The 16,156-nt window shown below is 33.2% G+C and overlaps 1 protein-coding gene and 2 pseudogenes across 5 annotated transcripts; 2 read left to right on the forward strand and 1 right to left on the reverse strand.

The window, feature by feature from the left end:
- Nucleotides 1-470: 470 nt before the first annotated feature.
- On the forward strand, nucleotides 471-1,781 carry LOC147403208 (probably inactive leucine-rich repeat receptor-like protein kinase At5g48380 pseudogene; annotated as a pseudogene).
- Nucleotides 1,782-4,196: 2,415 nt separating this feature from the next.
- LOC147403209 (probably inactive leucine-rich repeat receptor-like protein kinase At5g48380 pseudogene) lies at nucleotides 4,197-5,388 on the forward strand (annotated as a pseudogene).
- A 2,238-nt stretch (nucleotides 5,389-7,626) lies between these two features.
- On the reverse strand, nucleotides 7,627-15,058 carry LOC147403210 (pyrophosphate--fructose 6-phosphate 1-phosphotransferase subunit alpha-like). Of its 5 annotated transcripts, XR_015177451.1 has the most exons (8): nucleotides 14,457-15,055; nucleotides 12,308-12,370; nucleotides 10,029-10,142; nucleotides 9,861-9,928; nucleotides 9,013-9,065; nucleotides 8,417-8,509; nucleotides 8,279-8,332; nucleotides 7,627-7,907 (listed from the first exon to the last, which is right to left on the reverse strand). XR_015177451.1 is itself a non-coding variant. In XM_086438702.1 (6 exons), exons 3-6 carry the CDS (start codon nucleotides 10,129-10,131, stop codon nucleotides 7,772-7,774), a joined length of 360 nt encoding a protein of 119 aa, XP_086294828.1. In that variant the 5' UTR covers nucleotides 10,132-10,142; nucleotides 12,308-12,370; nucleotides 14,457-15,058; the 3' UTR covers nucleotides 7,627-7,771. The 5 variants fall into 5 exon arrangements, 3 of the variants coding, with proteins under 3 accessions (XP_086294828.1, XP_086294829.1, XP_086294830.1); XR_015177450.1 differs by lacking the exon at nucleotides 8,279-8,332 and having other exon boundaries at nucleotides 14,457-15,054; XM_086438702.1 differs by lacking the exons at nucleotides 8,279-8,332; nucleotides 8,417-8,509 and having other exon boundaries at nucleotides 14,457-15,058.
- Between the last annotated feature and the right edge of the window lie 1,098 nt (nucleotides 15,059-16,156).

Here is a 16,156-nt window from a genome sequence, read left to right on the forward strand (position 1 = left end):
AATTTCCCAAGAATTTAGATGATACAAACAAAATTTTCACATGATTTGCATTGTGTAACCAAGCACCTATAAAATTGATTTCAGCAAATTATTTGAAAATGCAAATAATTTGCTACATACCAAAGAGGGGCCAAATTGCAATTGATATCTTAGGCTAGTTCTCTAACTAACTAATCACAAATCAAATTCAACATTATTCCCATTTATTGGGATACACGGGAAAAGGATGTGTGCGCGGTTGATTCTATGTCTTTGCCATGTCAGCCGCTTACCCAACGGTGTGCATTCATCATTATTCATATATTCCTAACCACCAATATTCGTGAGAGAAATAGAACTTATTTTTGGAAAAGTCTTGGAGACGATGACTATGAGGGATGCTTCCTCGTTGATTCTTAATTGCGGGGTCTTTACGTTTAGGTCTTGATTGACTTTTATTTTTCTAACATGAAAACAAAAATCTAAAAAAGAAATACGTACAGTTGAGTAATTAAATACCCATCTTTTATTAATTTGTTGACATCTTCAGTTGCGTATCTCATTTTCTTCAATTATTTATTTATTTATTTATGGGCGATCAAGTCTCAGTGTTCTGTTAAGGTTTGGAGGTCTTTCAAGGTTAAAAGGTTTTGTAATTTTTGTTTGAAATTAAATAATCCTTGTGTGGGATGACTTGAAATGGTCATGATGATGAATATTATTAGAAGTAGAGGTCTGGCTGTTGTGCTTCTTCATTCAATTTTCTTCTTGTTGATAAAAATGCTGAGTAATACTAATGTATCCTATGCTACCGTAACTGATATTTTTTGCTTAAAAACTCTGCAAAAGTCATTAGAAGACCCTTTGAATATCTTAAACTCTTCATGGAATTTCAACAACAATACCGAAGGATACATCTGTAAATTTATTGGGATCGAGTGCTGGCATCCGGACGAGAATAAAGTCTTAAACATTCGGTTATCAGACTTGGGGCTAAAGGGCCACTTCCCGAAGGGTCTCGAGAATTGCAGCAGCATGACGGGGTTAGATCTATCTAATAACGAGTTCTCTGGACCCATTCCATCCGACATCTCGAAACGTCTCCCATTCTTGACATCCCTCGATCTCTCCTCCAACAATTTCTCTGGTGTGATCCCCACGAGTTTAGCAAATTGTACCTATCTGAATATCATAGAACTCGACCATAACCGTTTAACAGGTCAGGTCCCCCCGCAACTTGGCCAGCTCTCTCGGCTCAAGACCTTTAATGTTGCCAACAATCTCTTATCTGGGCCGGTCCCTACCTTTGCTAATCAAACTTTTGGATTAGACAGTTATGCAAATAATGTAGGACTTTGTGGGAAGCCTTTGGACAGTACTTGCAAGGTGGTGGCTCATGCAGGTTTTCAAGAAGACATATCTCATACTGCGTTCTTCATCGGGTTGGCAGTTGGCTTAGTTGCCAGTGTTGTTATGTTAAACGTTTTTGAAGTATTTAAGAAGAAATATACCCCAAGGCGTAGATAATTAAGGATGGTAATTGATGAACTATTATCTCTGTATTTATAATTACTTCAATAGAGTGCTATTGGGATTAAAGTATTGTAATAATAATTTAATGTTTTGAGGATATTATTGAAATTTTTTGGAAGTTTTATTTCTTGTTTTTCGAATGCAATCCAAGAAGAAATTTTAGCTTTTAGAAAGTCAATTTAAAATTTCAAAAAATCATGGATTAATCAATCATAGGACGTCACAGTGTATTGAAGGATTCCCTAACATGGCCATTATTTTAAGATTTAATAAGTAAGGTGTTCCGTTCCTATATTGTATATATAAAGGAGTAATGTCTATCTGGTGTGCTTTAACTGTAGTTTGAAACATCTCAAGCCGTACATGCAATCTAATGTGTTTGTTTGCCATTCAAAACATGCCGCATAAAACACCGTTTCTACCTATAAAAATGAACGGGACACTGTATTGCATCGCAACTCCTATTTTAAATTGGAATTGCCCTCAATAAACACAGCCTACTATCATGGATACTTTTGTATTTGTGCATGCGCAAAAATAAAATTCACCAGTTCAAATGCTCGTATTTCAAAAGAAATCTATATTTATCTCACCATTTTGGAGAAACTTAGAAGAGAAATTTATTAAAATGGTATAGTTTTCATAATTAATTACCAAAATGGTAAACTATAGCAATTAATTATGAAAATAGTAATTTTACCATTTTCGAAATTAATATTTTTTATCAAAATGGTAAAAACAGTAAAATATATATATATTTTTTATCAAAAATATCCTTTTTTATTTTACATATATATTTACCATTTTAACCTTAGAAATAAATTAAAATCCAATTAAATCTCTCTTTTTTTTAATCTTCCCAACACTAAATAGAATTATGAAAGAGGAGAGGATTTTTTTGTAATTTTAGTCAAAAAAAAATAAAAAAGGTATTTTCGATATAAAAAAATTATATTTTATTGTTTTTACCATTTTGGTAAAAAATATTAATTCTAAAAACGAAAAATTATCATTTTTGAAATTAATTACTATAATTTACTATTTTGATAAATAATCAAAATGTGGTGCATGTTTAGGTTAATTTGCCAAATTAAAATTTTGTAACCATCTGCCAGATCTGAAAGTGAAAAAATAGTCCACATTGACGGCTAAGAAACTAAAGAAGTCTTCTCCACTTAATAAATGATTTCTCTTTTGAATCTTTGTCATGGTTAAAGAGAGACTAAGATATTCGTGCTATGACTTCACACTTGACTCACTGTTCATCGAGTCGAGTCAAGTTGAAAACTCGGGTGTTAAATTGGCCGAGTCTTGGTGGAAGAATAATACCGGAGGGAAACTGCCCAAAATGTTTAGAGGAAGGTAGAGAGATAGGACTTTAATTTGATCATTTTTTGGACAGTCGTTCTACATTGACTTCATTGGAAACTGTATTCGATATTATGTTGATGTGGCAATGCACAAATAACCATAAATTTATTTTCTTGAGATACAAGTATACAAAATCTATGATCCTCTATAAATCTTTTTTTTAAAGAGTTCATAAATCTAGTTTTGTATACCAAGAACAAAAGGTTTTTTACTTAGTTTTCTGGTTTTTGGGTAATTCATATACATTTTATGCAGTACAAGTTGGTTTTTCGAATATTTGGAGTTTTTCAAGTGATGTTGTTGCTTGTGTTGAGTTAGATTTTCATATAAATATAAGTTCTCGCTTTCTTCCGTTGTCTTGATTGAATCAGTTTTATTTGGAGTTTAGTTTTTTACTCTTCTTGCATTATCATTTTCTGTTTTGAATTATTGAGTAACAATTTGACAAACTCTGCTAGACTTGGCACCATCAATCATTTATTGTATTTATATGAATTTTGTACCAACTTAGATGAGATTACCAGATACTTGAACCATGTTAAGGTCTCAGGGATTGAGGGTATTTTTATAATTTTATTATTTTTATAAGAGATATTTTAATTCTTTTTATATACATAGGTTGGAGTTGAATAATTTTGCAAATGATTTGTGAAAGTTTTTGTGCTGCAAATCATTTGCTGAAATTTTCAAAGAATTTAGATGAAACAAGTAAATTTTTCACATGGTTCGCATTGTGTAACCAAGCACTCATAAAATTGATTTCAACAAATTATTTGAAAATGCAAATAATTTGTTACATACCAAACAGGGCCCAAATTGCAATTGATTACTAAGACTAGTTCTCTAACTAACTATCACAATTCAAATTCAACATTGTTCGCATTTAAATCAAACTTCTAAATTAAATAATTTAACTCTATTACTATGCAACCTAACCTATAATATTCATATATTCCAAGTTGTGATGAATGCAAGGGGTTTTGGTAAGGGCACAAAACTATAGATCTTTTTCATCGGGATACACAGGAAAAGGATGTGCGGTTGGTATTGTGCCCTTGCCACGCCAGCTGCGTATCCAACTACATGCATTCATCATTATTTATATATTCCTAATTCCTAACTACTAATTTATATAAGAGAAAGAGTTTGTTTTTGGAAAAGTCTTGGAGACAGAGGACTTATATGAGGGATGCTTCCTCGTTGATTCTTAATTGCGGGGTCTTTACGTTTAGGTCTAGATTGACGTTTATTTTTCTAACATGAAAATAAAAATATAAAAAAGAAATGGCCACTAATACGCTCAGTTGAGTTATTAAATACCCATCTTTTATTCATTTGTAGATGTCTTTGAGTTGGGTATCTCATTTTCTTCAATTTATTTTATTTTATTTATTTATGGGTGATCAAGTTTCAGCGTTCTATTAAGGTTTGGAGGTCTTTCAAGGTTAAAAGGTTTTGTAATTTTTCTTTGAAATTAAATAATGCTTGGGGGGGGGATGACTTGAAAAGAATTCTTTAATATTATATATGTTTTTAGCAGCCGAGTAGTGTAATTCTATTTTGATTTTAAAGGGATTTAATGGTCATGATGATGAATATTATTAGAAGTAAAGGTCTTTCTGTTGTGCTTCTTCATTCAATTTTCTTCTTGTTAATAATCATGCTGGGTAATACTAATGTATCCTATGCTACCTTAAGTGATATTCATTGCTTAAGAACTCTGAAAGAGTCAGTAGAAGACCCTTTGAATTACTTAACCTCTTCATGGAATTTCAACAACTATACCGAAGGATTCATCTGTAAATTTAAAGGGATCGAATGCTGGAATGCGGACGAGAACAAGGTCTTAAACATTCGGTTATCAGACATGGGGCTAAAGGGCCAGTTTCCGAAGGGTCTCGAGAATTGCAGCAGCGTGACGGGGTTAGATCTATCTAATAACCAGTTCACGGGACCCATTCCATCCGACATCTCGGAACGTCTCTCATTCTTGACATCCCTCGATCTCTCCTCCAACAATTTCTCTGGGGAGATCCCCTCGAGTTTAGCAAATTGTACCTATCTGAATATCCTAAAACTCGACCATAACCGTTTAACAGGTCAGATCCCCCTGCAACTTGGCCAGCTCTCTCGGCTCAAGACCTTTAATGTCGCCAACAATCTCTTATCTGGGCCGATCCCTACCTTTGCCAATCCAACTTTTGGAATAGACAGTTATGCAAATAATGTAGGACTTTGTGGGAAACCTTTGAACAATACTTGCAAGGTGGCTCATTCAGGTTTTCTAAAAGACATATCTCATACTGCGTTTTTTATCGGGTTGGCAGTTGGTTTAGGTTACAGTGTTGTTATGTTCAACGTTTTTGAAGTATTTAAGAAGAAATACACCCCAAGGAGTCGATAAGGATGGTAATTGATGAACTATTATCTCTGTATTTATAATTACTTCAATAGACTGCTATTGGGATTAAAGTATCGTAATAATAATTTAATGTTTTGAGGGTATTATTGAATTTTGGAAGTTTTTCTTTATTTTTTCGAATGCAATCTAAAGAGAAATTTTTAGGTTTTAGAAAGTCAATTCAAAATTTCACAAAATTATAGATTGATAGATCATAGGACATCACGTGTATTGAGGGCTTCCCTTACATGGGCATTATTTTAAGACTCAGTAAGGTGTCTCATTCCTATAAAATATATAGGAACAGTGTCTATGTGGTGTGCTTTAATTGTAGTTTAAAACAATTTTAAGCAACTAACAAAATCGTACACGCAGTCTAATGTATGTTAAAATAAATGTTAATAAATGATGATTAATATTTATTTAAAATTGATTCAAATAAAATTAATTTGATTTATTTTAAAAATGATATTTTGAAAGTTACTTTATGGGTTGGTTTACTTTTGTTAAAAGAAAAGTAAGTAATTTTTAAAAAGAGCATTTCTATTGGTTGATAACTTTTCACATGGATTGGAATTTGTAAAAGTTCTTTTGGCTCCTTTTTTTAAAATTTCATAAATCCCACATTGCTTTTTAAAATGTTTTGGAGGGATTTTTTAAACCTATATATAAGACCTATTCTCAACTCTTTCTTCATTCCAAAGACTCTCTCCTTGAGAGCTCCTAATGGCTTCAGCTATATGGAAATTTAATAATTCTTTTTATTTTATTTTAATTTATATATATATATATAGATATAAAATAAGAAAGAAAGAAAGGAGAGAGAGAAAAATTAAATATTTAATAGGGCTGTCCAATTTTGGATAGGCACCAGGCCGAACCGAAAGGTGTCAAAGGGGCTTAAGGGTGCTTAACGGATTCCTTGATCCGAATAGGTACCTAATGGTTCCAATGGGTTTCATACCTATTGAGATTCAAAAATCATTTACGAATAGGTGTGATTTTTAAATTGATATATATTTATGGAGATTAATTCTGTTAAAAAAAAATAACTAATTTTAAGAAAATTTCTACAAAAAAGAAGCATTCGTGTATCCGAGATTCTTAGTGACAGATTTTCTCAAAATAGTGCAAATTTTGAGGAAATATACAGTTGTGTTAGAACTGGGCTCTGTTGTATCCTGAAGACAAGTTCGCCAGCAACCCATCTGCATCTTCGTGTTTAATCGGAGTGGGGGCGTCTGTTGTCTATAAGACAACGTAGATTACTACGTGCCTCAGAGCAATACAATTTAAGTTCAAGTTCTATTTTTCTAACAATGTATTTGTTTGCCAATCAAAACATGTCACATAGACACCATTTCTATCTGTAAGAACAAACATTACACTGTATTGGATCGCGACTCTTATTTTAAATTATGATTGCCCTCAATAAACACAGCCTACTATCCTGGATATTTTTGTATTTATGCATGCCTAAAAATAAAATTCACCAGTTCAAGTGTTCGTATTTCTAAAGAAATCTATATTTATCTCACTATTTTGAAGAGAAAAAAAAATTAACCATGTGTGAGAACTGAGAAGTATGAAACCTAATTTTAGAAGAAAATAAAAATAGTCCACATTGACGACTAAGAAACTATAGAAGTCTTCTCAACTTAATAAATGATTCTCTTTTGATTCTTTGTCTTTATTAAAGAGAGTCTAGATGTGTTGTTGCTATGACTCCAAACTTGACTCACATTGTTTGTTATGTTCAACGTTTATGAAGTATTAAGAGAATACACCCCACCACTACGTCATAATGCGCCAAAAACGACTGCCCCTACAGTCGGAAAATGAGTCGTTTTAAAAGGAGTGGTTTTTTAAAAACGACGGTCCAAGACAGTCGGAAAAAAACGACTGTCCAAGACAGTCGGAAAAAACGACAGTAAAATAGAGATATAGCGACGGTCGGCGACCGTCGCTATAGGGTATTTTGTTTTTAAAAAAAAATTTATTTTACACCTGACCCCTCACATGTTGCTAAATGTTGGAGATACCCCTATGTTTTGACATTGATGACCTACACCCCAACTAATAACATGAAAAGACCCAAATGCCCCTCATCTTCAACTTTCATAAATCTAACTATTTTCGGAACCACCTAGTATAAATTATTTATTTTTAGAAAGTAAAATCAAACAATTATGCAAATTTAACGTTTTCAAACAATTAACAACCACAACCTTTTGTATATAAAGTCCTAGTGGGTGCTATCACAGCATACAGCCACTAGCTTCCATATCAACCTAGTACTATATCTCTTGTAGTTGGAACTCTAGAATTTCCCCCCTTGAAACTCTGTCCAAACTACCAACCAGAAGGTGCCACATCATAGCTAGTGACGGTCCTGCCATGGCTAGTGGTGATTTGGAAGGAGAGACTCTGCCCATTGAGGTATGAGTTACTCTGCCAATTTTGACCCCGGTTCCTTGACATGGCTTGCTATCCTGTTTTAAAATCCTTGATTGACACTTTTACAACATCGTCTGCATTTCCCACATTGGTGATCAAGACCAAGTTGAAGTAAGAGTGGCCATTGATGGTGAATCTTATTCCTCCTTTCTTCACACAAGGGACCCTGCCAACACCAACAACAATTTTTATAAGTAACATGAACAATAAAACATGTATAAAGGAACTGAAGTTAGCGGTAACGGTGAAACATGTATAACTAATATCTTCATTAGTTACTATTCGAATGTAACTTGTCAAGATAGGAAAATGAAGGTTCGTTTCAAGAGCCATTGAAGATTGAAGTCAGAACACAATATAAATTGCGCAAAAATCCATAATTTCATTTTTATTTCTTTGTTTCTTCCAAATCCAGAAAAAGGAAGAAAAAAGTAAAAGCAAAAAATCTATATTTAACTAGATTATTAACCTCAAAGAAAATCAGTTCAAAGTTTTCCCTTGATACTAATAAGCATATGGAGTTCAATTCAACACTACATCAGAGATTAATGTAGAAATAATGTTGAACCATCACTCAGAACAATACTTAACCTAAAGAATTCAACATCACACACCTTCATCAATTTCCACACACATACACATGAATCCACTAAAGCAGATGATCTAAAAGCTTACCAAAGGGAGTGCATCAATGAAATAGTTGTAAATTGTATCAAGAGGACGCATATTGTAATCCGCTAGAGTACAAATAGCAGCTAGATTGATCATCTACAACACAACAAACCACATTAACAAGATATGACAGATGACTTCAAAAACAAAGAAATAGTAAAATTTCAACAAAAAAAAACAAGATAAGAAGGTAAAAGAAACAGAAAATCGTAGATACAAAGTTGGTGCTTCGTTTATAGATTTTTCCTACATGACAAATGTCTTAATCACAAAGTTTATGAGATCTAAATCAACATTAGAAACTATAAAAAGTCCAAATTCACAATAGAACTACTAAATCGCAACTCAAGAAACAAATCCAAAATAGTATGATCTCCAAAAAAGGAGACGAAAGAATGAAAATACTACAAAGAAAAGCATCATTGCATTTTAGAGTCCTTACTGGGGTCTTCCCCTTGTATGTAGATTTTCAAAATCATGGCACACAACAGGGAAAATAAAACAAAGAACAGAAGACCACGAAAGAGAGAGATAGAGAGAGTAAAATCTGTAGAAACAAAATCTAACTGTAAGCACATGAATGAAATGTGAAGTTATACCTTTTCCGCAGAGAGCGCATCAGTACATAATTGCTGACAAGTTGAGAGTTCACCTAAAGAAAAACATAAGAAAATATGAACCATATTTTCTCCAATTATTGAAGGGCATAAAAGTGTACATAAATTTCAAGCAGGCAATTGCAATAAGAGAATCATGAATTAATTAGATAGCCCAGGCATTCATAAAAGTAACAACTTTAACAACCCATTTAAGTGGTAAAACAAAAAAAAATAATAAATAAATAAATAAATTGTAAGCTACAAACATAAATCGCTAAAAAAGAGAGAAGAAAGATCTCAACACCTAATCGCTAAAAACAGAATTTCCAATTTCTCAACAGGATATAATTACAAGTACCAAGAATTAAAACCAAAGCTTCTAATAGAAGATACACAGTTCCTTTGTTGTCTAAGTTTTGATTGTATAAAGAAAGCAACTACCAAAAATGACCGACCCTTTTTACAATATTCAAAAACTATTCATTTGTGGCTGCCATATTACTTCCTTGGCAGAAACCATTTTGAAATGGTACGAAACTTTAAATCATGCTTAGCAGTAAGGATGCTTATTCTTGTTGCACATATCCTTATCCTAGGGGTATTACTCGTCTGGGATCATATTACAAGCCAATTATTTGTTAATTAAACAGTTATACTCCTCTAGAGATTCATTGTAAACTTGAAGACAATCAATGGTGATGTTCAACCTAATGCTACTGTTTTGGTGACATTTTCAATGAACCTCAGAAAATTTATCTTAAGTAATTAATTTATATACAGATGTATCATGATAACAGAAGACTTGAATTTAGACAGAACAGAATGGAAGAACATGATTTGTTAAGCACCTTTGTTTTGCATTTTGCATCTGCAGATGTCTCGGCAAGCTGAGCTGCATCTGTATTAGATGTGACCCCTACACAAAATCAAACAAAATTAAATGTGAGAAACATGAATCCGAAAGTGGAAATTATTTAAAGTCAGTCAAAAATTTATCCAATCTGAATTATATTCACCTCCTATAATCACAAGCCCATCTAAATTTAATGCTTGGCATGCTTCCAATGTAGCTTTCACTTGCTCACTCGTTTTTATCTGATCCTTTGTTCTACCCAACATGTCATAACCACCTTCACAAGCAAGAAGACAAGAATAATCCAAATAAGTTATATCTTGAATAGCTTGAGTCCAAAAGGTTGCTTACAAACTTGATCCTCAAAGAAATAAATGGCTAAGCCAAGCATGGGAAAGATAATTGGTGTTCATGACAGAACTGACATGATTATCATCCAAAGAAAGTACCACATGTGTGCTTTCTCCACTAAATTACCATATTGTTAAATTTTGCTCTGAATCACCCACCACATTCTCAAAATAAACATGTTTTGAACATATTATTTCATAGAGTTTAGTAACCATCCAAATTAGCAAAAAGGTGATACATATAGATCAAAGTTGGTTCAGCTTTATCAAATAATGATCCTTTCACTCACGTCTGGAAAGTTGAATCATATTTTTTCCAGCTCACAACACAAATGAATAGGCAGAAGGATAAGAGAAGCGCAAATGACATTTTTTTAAATGACAAATTGCAAGAGAATTGATATGAATTACTAAATTTTAAAAATTACAGATTACATGCTTGTTAGGGAAAGGGGGAAAGCTGGGGCAAGACTATAACTAGAAAGCCAAATGAGATGGTTTGTCCATGTTCAATGAAGGCCGATTACAGCCCAAATTAGGAGTATGCAAGTTGAAGGTTCTAAATAAGCTAGAAGAATGCTCAGAAGAACGTGTATTGAGAAAGTGAAACGGATCTGAACACACATTCAATGATAGAAGACGTGGGCTCTGTACAGAATTTAATGGAAGAAAGGGTCTTGTTTAGCTGAATCCGAATATTCTTGAACTAATATCATTTGTTGAAGTAAGATAGGAAATATCGTTTGCCAATCACAATGGGTGCAGATTCACAACAATCTGTATAACGCGGGAGACATATACAACTTAGGCACCAAAGGAAATTCACAAATGCATTAAAACCCAGACTTTGTAGGACATCTAGAACTAAAAAGAGCATGCTTTACCTAAAAGGATATATCTAAAAGGATCAAGAACTCTTAGATTTTTTTTTTCTTTTAGACAGGCAAGAACTCAAGATTTCATTGCTAAGAAACTGGATGAGTGATCTGAATTTAGAGTTAAATAACATCACATAAGCGATAACTCGAAAGGGAAACCTGAAGAAAAACAGTCGTGTACAAAAGTACAATAACAAGAACCAGCAAGGAAAAATAAATAAACAATATGTTCTAGGAAAAGGAATAAGAAGGGAGCAATCAATACGAGAAAAATGGGGGAATAAAACAATAAACTTGTTATCTTTTACTTGGTGGGTAAGTTGGGCTTGAAGCCACAACCATACAGTCACAATGCGATATGTCAACCAACTGAGCTATGGGTCCAAGCACCAGAAGAAACCAGTGTTGCCTTGGCACTTCTAACGTCCAAATTTTTTCTGGGCCGAAATGACACAACATTTCATGGACTGACACTTAATGCTTAGACACTTTCCATACATAGGGTAGAACCACTTTTTCCATTCTTTTCAAAGGAACATCTTTTTTTTTTATACACAGGTATCCAGACTTGGTCTGACTATTCCCATGGACAAGTGAGTCACCCTTCCAACACATGCCTTGAATCTTAGCACCCATGCCATGTGCCAAGGTAACACTGGAAGAACTATTCCAAGCATTTGCTGATAATCAGAAGAAATGAAATTTTACTAATTTACGAACAAACAGGTTTTCTAAATAGAAAAACTTTCACTAGGATTTTATATTATTTTAATCAGAACAAAAAATAACTCGTTGCTCCGCCACTATGAATGTGGCTTTCATGGTGAATTTGAGAGCCTGAATGGGTTCTGAAGGAGATGATCAGAGTGATAATTGCATCACCAGAAGATTTAAAATAAAAATGAGAGATGTGCCAGAGATGTGCCATAGGGCAGCCAGGGGCCAGGGCATCAACTTTAGATGCATGCAACAAGTGAGTAATATGAGTTGAAGATTGAGACAAAAAGATAATTGTAGTATTTTCATCCAAGAAAGAAAAAAAGTGGCATGGCCACTAGGGGATCTGAGACAGAAAGACCATAAAAGCGAGCTTTCAGGACAATCTAAAGATGAAATTTAAAACTTTAAACACACAAATAACAATAACAGATTGCACAGATGACTCTAAACACACAAATAACAATAACAGGGAGAAAAACTAAATTCATCCAAACCTGATCAACAATTTATGCTGTTCTGTAGGGAAGAAAATACATTATGCCCACACTCAATGCTACCTATAAACCAAATAGAATTAATAAAGCAACTCAAACTATATATCTAGTTTTCAGTATTACTTACAGGATCAAGGTTGCCCATCATATTTCAGCTAATTCAATCATACATGTAAATAAACATTAGTGACAGACAACAAGTACATTATACATAGAGCAGAACAGAACAATGATAGTTAAGATGAGTTATTGGTGATACCCAATCAACAATTAACACTTTCTTAGCATTTTCACTCTGAACTGCCAATACTACTAGAAGTAAAGAAGGTTTTATATAAAATTGGAATTTTCCAATTTAGAGGACTGAATATGCGTCGAATGTTCAAGTTGGTAATTTTCCACCTCAACCATTTTTTTACCATTTCAATTTATGGTTGTACAAACGCGATTGCTTCTAATTTATTAGATGTGTGCTGTATTTCTATGTTCCAAATGTTCTGCTAGGATTGCTACAACTAAGTTTTCATATAAGTGAAGAATTATTGATGGAAACAATAAAATTTGAAATACACTATTTCTGCTTAAATATTAAAATATCAGTAGGCATATCTACTTTTTAATTCTCCAAAACATCTGCCTGAATCCTTGAGATCTTCATTATGAAAAAAGGAAGAAAGCATGCATCATAAATAAAAAATAAATGGCACAAAGCCTTCCTATTCATCAAATTATAGCCAAGCAATGTACAAATATAGCCAAGGGTAAACTTGTAACAGTTGCATTAACCTTCAAATTACCTAACCAAATGGTATCTAATAAAATAAAAAAGAGAGGAAAAAAAACCAATAACATTAGCACCAAAGAGGGAATCACCTCTAAATAAGAACATATGTTAACAACCCCGTCAATGAATTGTGACGAGAACCTGAGGCACAATGAAACTAATAGGAAAGAAACTCAAGCTGAATAATTATGCAGCGCACTGCATTGCTAAGGCTTCTACCTAGAGCACATGAACCCTCAAGCACTCATAGCAGCTCATTCTAGAGAAACCCACAGCAAGAAACAAGACACTACCTTCGTAACAAGTAAATGGTACTTTTTAAGATTCTTGTTGTCTGTTACATATCAACAACAAACACATTCTAACCAGAAAGGTAGTGTCAACATTTTATTTTGATGATTTTCCGGGGAAAAACGACTTCATACATAGATTAGCATAAAACATCCTTAATACGCTAATTTATTACGTCGTTAATCACAATCAAGCTTTACTTTTCTTATATTGCTTTTTATTATTGATAAAATTACAAGGAAAAAAAATAACCTTCATAGTTTAATAAAATTGAATTATAGATGTGTTGGCATTGTAGAGTTCTCAAAGGCACTTATCAGATACCTGATGTTGGACTCCATGTCTTTTTTTTGGGTTCAAAAGGACAATTTAAGTCATCAACTAGCTTGCATTATTATAAATTTTCTTCTATACTAGAAACAGAAAGAACAGAACCTCTTGAATAAAAAAACCAAGAACCAGGATGTTATCTTATGGCCATAACTATGAACAATAATGTACTAGGTTTGATCCCACAATACTCATAAAAAAGTGGCCTTTTAACCAACTCAGAATATGGCTTGTGCACTCACATGTCACCTCTATATAAAATATTAAAACATCCTCAACATATTTACATTTGAGCAGTAATAAACTAAGTCTCTGGTGATTGGAGAAACCCCCATTATGCAATGGATGCAAGTTACAGATGTTTCTCAATTCAAAAGAACCATACAAAATAGGCAACCTCTGAATAAAATAGATTAAAAAAAAAAGGAAAAAAAAAATTTAGAAAGAAAAATAAAAGAACAAGAAGCATCAGGTCATTATATCAACACTTTAGTTATCTAAACAGTAATCCAAGAAAGGAAAAAAAAAAACATGAAAAACCAGAACAAAGCCTCAAATACTAAAGTGCGATTTTATATCAATACTTTAGCTATCTAAACAGTAATCTAAGAAAGGAAAGAAAAAAAAATGTGAAAACCAGAACAAAGCCCCAAATATTAAAGTACGATTCTTTCTCTTTTCACTAATTGAAAACAATCAAACCAGATATAAAGCTCCACCAATAGAAAAATAAGCAAATCAGACCTTAAAATCCATCCGAGTGCGCAAGCCCTAGATCTGATTTCAACTTAAGATTCGTAGATTTGAGATGCATCTGGAAGCGAGTTCACAAACCCTAGATCTTGGATGCTGTGGAGAGAGAGTGCATGCGAGAGACCAATACAAAGACAAAGAGATCTAAAGAGTGCAAGAGACAAATACAAAGACAAAGAGATCGAAAAAGTGCAAGAGAGTGAGAGATCGACAGCGAGAGCGAGAGACAGAGTATGATCGAGAGATTTGAGAAAGAGAGACAGAGATGAGTGAGAGAGAGACAAAGATGACTGTGGGAGAGTGAGAGAATATGATCGAGCGATTTGAGAGAGAGAGAGAGAGAGAGAGAGAGAGAGATGAGTGCGAGAGTGCGAGAAACATAGATACAGATCGAGCTGTGTGTGTGAGAAAGAGAGAGTGAGAGAGTGAGAGAGAGAGAGAGAGAGAGAGATTTGATATAGTATATCGATATACAGCTAATAATTTGTATGTAAGTAGAAACGACGGTTAAACGACTGTTAAAAACTGTCGCAATTAACGACAGCCCTTAACAGTCGTTTTTAGCGCAAATGTGCTGTCGCGAAATACGTAATATGACGTAGTGCCAAGGCGTTAATAAAGATGGTAATTGATGAACTATTATCTCTGTATTTATACTTACTTCAAGAGAATAAAGTATTGCAATAATAATTTAATGTTTTGAGGGTATTATCACTACAACATTTTCAATATATTGAAATTTTTTGGACGTTTTCTTTCTTATTTTTAGAATGCAATGTAAGGAGAATTTTTTAGCTTTTTGAAAGTTAATTCAGAATTTCATAGAATCATGGATCGATTGCTCATAGGACACCATGTGTATTAAGGGCTTCCCTAACATGGGCATTATTTTAAGACTTAGAAAGTAAAGTGTCCCATTTCTATAAAATATATAGGAACAATGTCTATGTGACGTGTTTTAATTGTAGTTTAAAACAGTCTCAGGCTGCTAACCAAGATTTACACGTAGTCCAATGTGTTTGTTTGCCAATCAAAACATGTCACATAGACAACCATTTCTATCTGTAAGAACGAACTGGACACTATATTGGATCGCGACTCGTATTTTTAAATTATGACTGTCCTCAATAAACACAGCCTACTATCATGGATATTTTGTATTTATGCATGCATAATAATAAAATCCACCAGTTCAAGTGTTCGTATTTCAAAGAAATCTATATTTATCTCACTATTTTAAAGAAAAATAATTTTTTTTTTTTTTTTTTAAGGTTAAAATAAAATTTTCTAAACCATCTATGAGACTGAGAAGTATGGAACCTAGTTTTAGAAGAAAAAAAAAAAAATAGTCCACATTGACGACTAAGAAATTATAGAAGTCTTCTCAACTTAATTATAGAAGTCTTCTCAACTTAATAATGATTTCTCTTTTGATTCTCTGTCATTATTAAGGAGAGTCTAAGATGGTTGTGCCATGACTTCAAACTTGACTCACTGTTCATCGAGTTGAGTCAAGCTGAAAACTCGGATTTAAATTGGCCGAATCATGATGGAAGAATGATACCCAATTAGGAGTTGAAAGTATAAAAGACCTATAAATGTTTAGAGAAAGGAAGAGAGATAGGACTTTAATTTGATCATTCTTTGGAGACTCTTTGACAGGTGTTTACTGTATACTTTGATCCCAAACA

Source organism: Akebia trifoliata, chromosome 4, assembly GCF_017979445.1.
Source record: "Akebia trifoliata isolate Shusen 1 chromosome 4, ASM1797944v1, whole genome shotgun sequence".
Classification (NCBI taxonomy): domain Eukaryota; kingdom Viridiplantae; phylum Streptophyta; class Magnoliopsida; order Ranunculales; family Lardizabalaceae; genus Akebia; species Akebia trifoliata.